The sequence below is a fragment of the Procambarus clarkii genome, chromosome 16 (genome assembly GCF_040958095.1).
Source record: "Procambarus clarkii isolate CNS0578487 chromosome 16, FALCON_Pclarkii_2.0, whole genome shotgun sequence".
In the NCBI taxonomy this organism is placed as follows: Eukaryota; Metazoa; Arthropoda; class Malacostraca; order Decapoda; family Cambaridae; genus Procambarus; species Procambarus clarkii.
Window position 1 is genome coordinate 18597606 of NC_091165.1, and position 10618 is coordinate 18608223.

Sequence of the window (10618 nt, forward strand, 5' to 3'; positions counted from 1 at the left end):
GTGGAGGCTGACTCCATACACAGTTTAAAATGTAGATATGATAGAGCCCAATTGGCTCAGGAACCTGTACATCAGTTGATTGACGGTTGAGAGGCGGGACCAAAGAGCCCGAGCTCAACCCCCGCAAGCACAAATAGGTGAGCAAATAGGTGAGTACAACTACCACACCAACTACTGGGATATACTCGTGTGAACGTCAGCAACAAGAAATATACCATGCTCCAGGTGCATGTTGGCCTGGCCAGGTCCCGGGTATATTATACAGTACAGTTTTGGACGTTATACCACAGAATGGATATAATTGTACCTGAAGCTGTTCAGGGAAAGATGAACAAGTTAATCCCAGGCATTAGAGACCTGCCTTATGAAGATGACTCAAAAGCTGAACTAGTGTTCTCCGGAGAGTAAGAGGCGACATGACTCGAGGATGTGTATGGCTGACAAGGTTTAACATGTCGCATAGGTATACGTTTTTATATATATTTATCACCACAAAATTGAATTTGAAACAGGCACACCACCACATGGGCTTCTACCACCACCACTACCACAACATGGGCTTCTACCACCACCACTACCACAACATGGGCTTCTACCACCACCACTACCACAACATGGGCTTCTACCACCACCACTACCACAACATGGGCTTCTACCACCACCACTACCACAACATGGGCTTCTACCACCACCACTACCACAACATGGGCTTCTACCACCACCACTACCACAACATGGGCTTCTACCACCACCACTACCACAACATGGGCTTCTACCACCACCACTACCACAACATGGGCTTCTACCACCACCACTACCACAACATGGGCTTCTACCACCACCACTACCACAACATGGGCTTCTACCACCACCACTACCACAACATGGGCTTCTACCACCACCACTACCACAACATGGGCTTCTACCACCACCACTACCACAACATGGGCTTCTACCACCACCACTACCACAACATGGGCTTCTACCACCACCACTACCACAACATGGGCTTCTACCACCACCACTACCACAACATGGGCTTCTACCACCACCACTACCACAACATGGGCTTCTACCACCACCACTACCACAACATGGGCTTCTACCACCACCACTACCACCACCACATGGGCTTCTACCACCACCACTACCACCACCACATGGGCTTCTACCACCACCACTACCACCATAACAACAACAACAACTACCACTGCACCACCACCACAACAACAACTACCACAGCACCACTACCACAACAACAACCACTACCACAACAACAACAACTACCACCACCACCACAACAACTACCACCACCACCACAACAACTACAACCACCACAACAACAACTACCACCATCACCACAACAACAACTACCACCACCACAACATCTACCACAACAACAACAACTACCACTACTACCACAACAACAACAACTACCACTACTACCACAACAACAACAACTACCACTACTACCACAACAACAACAACTACCACTACTACCACAACAACAACAACTACCACTACCACCACCACCACCACCACAACAACTACCACCACAACAACAACTACCACTACCACCACAACAACAACTACCACCACCACAACAACAACTACCACTACCACCACAACAACAACTACCACCACCACAACAACAACTACCACTACCACCACCACCACCACAACAACTACCACCACAACAACAACTACCACTACCACCACAACAACAACTACCACTACCACCACAACAACAACTACCACTACCACCACAACAACAACTACCACCACAACAACAACAACAACAACTACCACTACCACCACAACAACAACTACCACCACCACAACAACAACTACCACTACCACCACAACAACAACTACCACTACGACCACAACAACAACTACCACTACCACCACAACAACAACTACCACTACCACCACAACAACAACTACCACCACCACAACAACAACTACCACCACCACAACAACAACTACCACTACCACCACAACAACAACTACCACTACGACCACAACAACAACTACCACCACCACAACAACAACTACCACCACCACAACAACAACTACCACTACCACCACAACAACAACTACCACCACCACCACAACAACAACTACCACTACCACCACAACAACAACTACCACTACGACCACAACAACAACTACCACCACAACAACAACTACCACCACAACAACAACTACCACTACCACCACAACAACAACAACTACCACTACCACCACAACAACAACAACTACCACCACCACAACAACAACTACCACTACCACTACTACCACAACAACAACAACTACCACTACCACCACAACAACAACTACCACCACAACAACAACTACCACCACAACAACAACAACTACCACTACTACCACAACAACAACAACTACTACCACAACAACAACAACTACCACTACTACCACAACAACTACAACTACCACCACCACAACAACAACAACTACTACCACCACAACAACAACTACCACTACTACCACAACAACTACAACTACCACCACCACAACAACAACAACTACCACAACAACAACAACTACCACCACCACAACAACAACTACCACTACTACCACAACAACTACAACTACCACCACAACAACAACAACAACTACCACTACTACCACAACAACAACAACTACCACCACAACAACAACAACTACCACCACAACAACAACTACCACCACAACAACTACCACTACCACAACAACAACAACTACCACTACCACAACAACAACAACAACTACCACCACCACAACAACAACAACTACCACTACCACAACAACAACAACAACTACCACCACCACAACAACAACTACCACCACCACAACAACAACAACTACCACTACCACCACAACAACAACTACCACCACCACAACAACAACAACTACCACTACCACCACAACAACAACAACTACCACCACCACAACAACAACAACTACCACTACTACCACAACAACTACAACTACCACCACCACAACAACAACAACCACTACCACAACAACAACAACAACTACCACCACCACAACAACAACTACCACCACCACAACAACAACAACTACCACCACCACAACAACAACTACCACCACCACAACAACAACAACTACCACCACCACAACAACAACTACCACCACCACAACAACAACAACTACCACCACCACAACAACAACTACCACCACCACAACAACAACTACCACCACCACAACAACTACCACTACTACCACAACAACTACCACCACCACAACAACAACAACTACCACTACCACCACAACAACAACAACTACCACCACCACCACAACAACAACTACCACTACCACCACAACAACAACAACTACCACCACCACAACAACAACTACCACCACCACAACAACAACTACCACTACTACCACCACAACAACAACTACCACTACTACCACCACAACAACAACTACCACTACCACAACAACAACAACAACTACCACCACCACCACCACAACTACCACTACCACAACAACAACTACAACTACAACTACCACAACAACAACAACTACCACTACCACAACAACAACAACAACTACAACTACCACAACAACAACAACTACCACTACCACAACAACAACTACCACAACAACAACAACTACCACTACCACAACAACAACAACTACCACTACCACAACAACAACAACTACCACTACCACAACAACAACTACCACTACCACAACAACAACTACAACTACCACAACTACCACTACCACCACAACAACTACCACTACCACTACCACCACAACAACAACTACCACTACTACCACAACAACAACAACTACCACAACTACCACCACAACAACAACTACCACAACAACAACAACTACCACCACAACAACAACTACCACTACCACAACAACAACAACTACCACTACAACAACTACCACAACAACTACCACTACTACCACAACAACAACAACTACCACTACCACAACAACAACAACAACTACCACCACCACCACAACAACAACTACCACTACCACAACAACAACAACAACTACCACAACAACAACAACTACCACTACCACAACAACAACAACTACCACTACCACAACAACAACAACAACAACTACCACAACAACAACAACTACCACTACCACAACAACAACAACTACCACTACCACAACAACAACAACAACAACTACCACAACAACAACAACAACTACCACCACCACAACAACAACAACAACAACTACCACAACAACAACAACTACCACTACCACAACAACAACAACAACTACCACCACCACAACAACAACAACTACCACTACAACAACTACCACTACTACCACAACAACTACCACTACTATCACAACAACAACAACTACCACTACCACCACCACCACAACAACTACCACTACCACCACAACAACAACTACCACTACTACCACAACAACAACAACAACTACCACTACCACCACCACCACAACAACAACTACCACTACCACAACAACAACCACTACCACAACAACAACCACTACCACAACAACAACCACTACCACAACAACAACCACTACCACTACCACAACAACTACCACTACCACCACCTTCCGGCCGTTGGGGCTAACACAGCCCGTGTTCAGCTCATGTTACAGGCCCAGACGGTCACTACCGTGGCTCTGACTTTGACTTGCCAAAATGAACAGTCTATAACATAAGATTTATTTACCTGAATTTACCTGAATTTACCTGAGAGCCACTAACACTAGCGGCCTCGACGAGGACAGGATCCCGGCGGCTTGTCAAAGGTCACCTTCTTTGTCTCAATTATCTTTTCCAGCTGTACTTTAAAGGTTAACAGTTTTGGCATTTACGGCTTCGTCAGGTAGGCGGTTCCACGGGTTAATAACCCTGTGGGAGGAAGAAACGTCTCCTGTTCTCAGTCCAACATTGTGGCTTGTTGAGCTTGAAGCCGTTCCTCTTGCTTGTGTTACATCTGACCTTTAAACCTCCGGAGAGTATAGTCGGAGGTATAATGTAAACACATATTGACAAAATAAATGTTCGTAAAAAATGAAGAACAAAAAATGGCATATTAGTATCTGAATTTTGGAGATGAGAGAGCACAGGCGGTTAAGCCGTAGCCGGCGCCAGTGTCGGGACACGAGCGCGCCATCAGCTGGGCCGGGAGGGGAAACTCGCGCCTTTTGATATCGGTCTTAAGATGGCGTAATGTCCCTGAATTATAAGTGTTTTCCCCCCTCTTTCCCACGACGCTAGTGGGCTCGGTGAAGGAAGTGTCAGGTGAATGAAGTGGCTAGTGAATGAAGTGGCTAGTGAATGAAGTGGCTGGTGAATATAGTAGCCATTCACAGCCTTGCCCCTCCCCTACATCCGCTTCCAGGAGAGTGTTGTTCTTCTCCGGCCAGGAAGCACTGACATCCTACCTTCCCTGGGGCCTTCCCCTGCCTTCCCTGGGGCCTTCTCCTGCCTTCCCTGGGGCCTTCTCCTGCCTTCCCTGGGGCCTTCCCTGGGGCCTTCTCCTGCCTTCCCTGGGGCCTTCCCTGGGGCCTTCTCCTACCTTCCCTGGGACCTTCTCCTGCCTTCCCTGGGGCCTTCCCCCTGCCTTCGCTGGGGCCTTCTCCTGCCTTCCCTGGGGCCTTCCCTGGGGCCTTCTCCTACCTTCCCTGGGGCCTTCTCCTGCCTTCGCTGGGGCCTTCTCCTGCCTTCCCTGGGGCCTTCTACCTTCCCTGGGGCCTTCTCCTGCCTTCCCTGGGGCCTTCTCCTGCCTTCCCTGGGGCCTTCCCCCTGCCTTCCCTGGGGCCTTCCCCCTGCCTTTCCTGGGGCCTTCTCCTGCCTTCGCTGGGGCCTTCCCCTGCCTTCGCTGGGGCCTTCCCCTGCCTTCCCTGGGGCCTTCTCCTGCCTTCCCTGGGGCCTTCCCCTGCCTTCCCTGGGGCCTTCTCCTGCCTTCCCTGGGGCCTTCCCCTGCCTTCCCTGGGGCCTTCCCCTGCCTTCGCTGGGGCCTTCTCCTGCCTTCCCTGGGGCCTTCCCCTGCCTTCGCTGGGGCCTTTTCCTGCCTTCCCTGAGGCCTTCCCCTGCCTTCCCTGGGGCCTTCCCCTGCCTTCCCTGGGGCCTTCTCCTCCCTTCCCTGGGGCCTTCCCCTGCCTTCGCTGGGGCCTTTTCCTGCCTTCCCTGGGGCCTTCCCCTGCCTTCCCTGGGGCCTTCCCCTGCCTTCCCTGGGGCCTTCCCCTGCCTTCCCTGGGGCCTTCCCCTGCCTTCCCTGGGGCCTTCCCCTGCCTTCCCTGGGGCCTTCCCCTGCCTTCCCTGGGGCCTTCCCCTGCCTTCGCTGGGGCCTTCTCCTCCCTTCCCTGGGGCCTTCCCCTGCCTTCCCTGGGGCCTTCCCCCTGCCTTCCCTGGGGCCTTCCCCTGCCTTCGCTGGGGCCATCTCCTCCCTTCCCTGGGGCCTTCCCCTGCCTTCCCTGGGGCCTTCCCCTGCCTTCCCTGGGGCCTTCCCCTGCCTTCCCTGGGGCCTTCCCCTGCCTTCGCTGGGGCCTTTTCCTCCCTTCCCTGAGGCCTTCCCCTGCCTTCCCTGGGGCCTTCCCCTGCCTTCGCTGGGGCCTTCTCCTCCCTTCCCTGGGGCCTTCCCTGGGGCCTTCCCCTGCCTTCCCTGGGGCCTTCCCCTGCCTTCCCTGGGGCCTTCCCCTGCCTTCCCTGGGGCCTTCCCGCTGCCTTCCCTGGGACCTTCCCCCTGCCTTCCCTGGGGCCTTCCCCTGCCTTCCCTGGGGCCTTCGCTGGGGCCTTCCCCTGCCTTCGCTGGGGCCTTCTCCTCCCTTCCCTGGGGCCTTCCCCTGCCTTCCCTGGGGCCTTTCCCTGCCTTCCCTGGGGCCTTCCCCCTGCCTTCCCTGGGACCTTCCCCCTGCCTTCCCTGGGACCTTCCCCCTGCCTTCCCTGGGGCCTTCCCCCTGCCTTCCCTGGGACCTTCCCCCTGCCTTCCCTGGGACCTTCCCCCTGCCTTCCCTGGGGCCTTCCCCCTGCCTTCCCCCTGCCTTCCCTGGGGCCTTCCCCCTGCCTTCCCTGGGGCCTTCCCCCTGCCTTCCCTGGGGCCTACCTCCGCCTTCCTTGCAGATTTTCCCCTGCTAGTAAACATAACAGCCAATGAAAGCCAAATTGGTCTTCCCTAACAGCCATTTCCAGAAACCTATTGTTGTTGTGTCGCAACACTAATATTGCACCTACCCTGGGGACCTATCCTACAGTCCCCCCCCCCCCCCCCACGCCTCCTCTGGCGTGGGTGTGGGAACAGTGATGCAGGCCGCCGAAGAGGGGAAAACATAACCCATAGAGAGGAATCTTAAACTAGAAATACTAATAACTTTGTGCCTCTAGTTTCCGTCAATCCCCCCTTTGTCTACGTAAATTCCCCTTAGAATCTTGTATGTCGTTATCATGTCCCTGTATTCCGAGGGAGCACTCTACAGGTATTCCTGAAAGGTTTTGAATATGTATATTTGGGCGATGAGTTACCACTCCACAACTCAGCACATACAGGAATGCACAACACTGGCAGTGATGAGTTACCACTCCACAACTCAACACATACAGGAATGCACAACACTGGCAGTGATGAGTTACCACTCCACAACTCAACACATACAGGAATGCACAACACTGGCAGTGATGAGTTACCACTCCACAACTCAACACATACAGGAATGCACAACACTGACAGTGCTGAACTAGTGCACAAGGCCGGGGGGGGGGGCGTGATCAACGAGGGCCGGAGGGTAAACTTGTGTGTTTACTGTTGGCTGTAAATGGGAAGCAAAAAACACGAGGCAAGTCATTTACGGCTGTTGATGCAGGTGTGGCCGCGCCTGGGACACCTGCCCCCCCCCCAACCCCTGCATATATGCATGCATATATATATATATATATATATATATATATATATATATATGCATGCATATATATATATATATATATATATGCATGCATGTATATATATATATATATATATATATATATATATATATATATATATATATATATATATATATATATATATATATATGTGTGTGTGTGTGTGTGTGTGTGTGTGTGTGTGTTTACTAGTTGTGTTTTGCGGGGGTTGAGCTTTGCTCTTTCGGCCCGCCTCTCAACTGTCAATCAACTGTTTACTAACTAACTACTAACATACTAACCACTTGTTTTTTTTTTTTTTTTTTTTTCCCACACCACACACACACACCCCAGGAAGCAGCCCGTGACAGCTGACTAACTCCCAGGTACCTATTTACTGCTAGGTAACATGGGCACTTAGGGTGAAAGAAACTTTGCCCATTTGTTTCTGCCTCGTGCGGGAATCGAACCCGCGCCACAGAATTACGAGTCCTGCGCGCTATCCACCAGGCTACGAGGCCCCTCTCGTATGTGTGTGTGTACTCACCTATTTGTGCTTGCGGGGGTTGAGCTTTGGCTCTTTGGTCCCGCCTCTCAACTGTCAATCAACTGGTGTACAGATTCCTGAGCCTACTGGGCTCTATCATATCTACATTTAAAACTGTGTATGGAGTCAGCCTCCACCACATCACTGCCTAGTGCATTCCATCCGTTAACTACTCTGACACTGAAAAAGTTCCTTCTAACGTCTCTGTGGCTCATGTGGGTACTAAGTTTCCACCTGTGTCCCCTTGTTCGCGTCCCACCAGTGTTGAATAGTTTATCCTTGTTTACCCGGTCGATTCCCCTGAGGATTTTGTATGTTGTGATCATGTCTCCCCTTACTCTTCTGTCTTCCAGTGTCGTAAGGTGCATTTCCCGCAGCCTTTCCTCGTAACTCATGCCTCTTGGTTCTGGGACTAGTCTAGTGGCATACCTTTGTACTTTTTCCAGCTTCGTCTTGTGCTTGACAAGGTACGGGCTCCATGCTGGGGCCGCATACTCCAGGATTGGTCTTACATATGTGGTATACAAGATTCTGAATGATTCCTTACACAGGTTCCTGAACGCTGTTCTGATGTTAGCCAGCCTCGCATATGCCGCAGACGTTACGTGTGTGCACACGTACACGTGTGTACGTGTGTGCACACAGACGTTGTGTGTGAGTGTGTGAGTGAGTGAGTGAGTGAGTGAGTGAGTGAGTGTGTGTGTGTGTGTGTGTGTGTGTGTGTGTGTGTGTGTGTGTGTGTGTGTGTGTGTAATTCACGTAAATTAACACGTGAGGAAAAATGTGACAGTGTCAGACCACGGAGGAAGAATTGAAAGAGAAATTTCCTTAAGTACTTTCGTATATTAATACATCTTCAGAAGGAATGGATGATTTACAAGTCATGTTGTTGTTGTTTTAGATTTAGCTACTCAGAACGAAGTGTCCATGTAGCACGGGCTATGGTGAGCCCGTAATTGAGTTCGGTTATTCGCGATAACCTTGTTACTGTGATATTTGGGTCTAAGTTTAAAATGGAGGAGGGGATTCCTCCTTTTTCCTTGTTTATTTATCGCTTCTGTTTTAGTGCACTGGTTTTAGTCTGGTTTTATTAACATTATCTTGGAGGCGGATGTAGATGCAGAATGCTCACTAGTGAGTCCCATTCCTCAACGGCTCTTCTAATCATTGTAGTCGCGGTGGAATGTGTATCTAATGCAGCTGCTGTCGTTGGATTAATGTTGAGTTTGATGCGCAGGGCTTCAGTAGCTTCACATTCCAGCAAGTAGTGCAATAGTGGCGCCTCTGCTTCTGTTCCACTGATATGACACTCTTTAACTATTGGGTTCATTACCTCCCAGCAACACTTGTAACCAAGTCTGAGTCTGTGTATGGCTACTGCAATGTCTCTGGATATCTTTTTGTCAGGCTTGAAAGAAGAAAACCAGTGGCTTGTTCGTACCATATCGCAGTGGATCTTCCTTCCGCTACTTTGGCTCTGTTTTCAAGTCAAGTATTGGACAAATATATAGGGTAAAAAAAAATAGGTGCATCGTATGGGCCAATGGGTCTTCTGTGTTTCTTATGCGGCTCTTATTTGTATCCACCCAATTCCCATTCATTTTTTTTCATTGTACCTCACTTCACTTCACCTCTCTCTCCTGTCCGATACTTGTAAATTTCAAGGATGTGAAATACTTGACTTGTAAATGTGAAAAATAGAGAATGCTTAACGCGTTTTCGGTTAATTCGCCTTCATCAGAGCAAAGTAGGATGAAGGCGAATTCATTCGCCTTTGCTCTGATGAAGGCGAATTAACCGAAAACGCGTTAAGCATTCTCTATTTTTCACATGTGGTTTTTCCGCATACTTGGGTCAGTGTTTTGATCCAAGTGTTTTCAATTGCGATCATTGTTGCATATATATTATATATATATATATATATATATATATATATATATATATATATATATATATATATATATATATTTTGGTAGCAGTCTTTCCTGTAGACATATATTATTAAATATGACCGAAAAAGTAAGATTAATAATTCTAACACGAATTTTCTCAATCTTTCGTACATTTCTTTTCACTGTTGGAGGTAAATCAAAAATCAATTCTCCAAAATTCATTTTTATTTCTAGTCTGACGCGACACGAGCGCGTTTCGTAAAACTTATTACATTTTCAAAGACTTTAGTT

The 10618-nt window shown here is 48.7% G+C and overlaps 1 protein-coding gene across 1 annotated transcript in view; it reads left to right on the forward strand.

The window, feature by feature from the left end:
• Positions 1 to 291: 291 nt before the first annotated feature.
• The window catches only part of LOC138365255 (uro-adherence factor A-like), a 34811-nt gene continuing 24484 nt past the window's right edge, over positions 292 to 10618 (forward strand). The window contains exon 1 of the mRNA XM_069325526.1: positions 292 to 404. Within this exon, the coding sequence (XP_069181627.1) occupies positions 292 to 404 (113 nt within the window). The remainder of the gene's footprint in view (positions 405 to 10618) is intronic.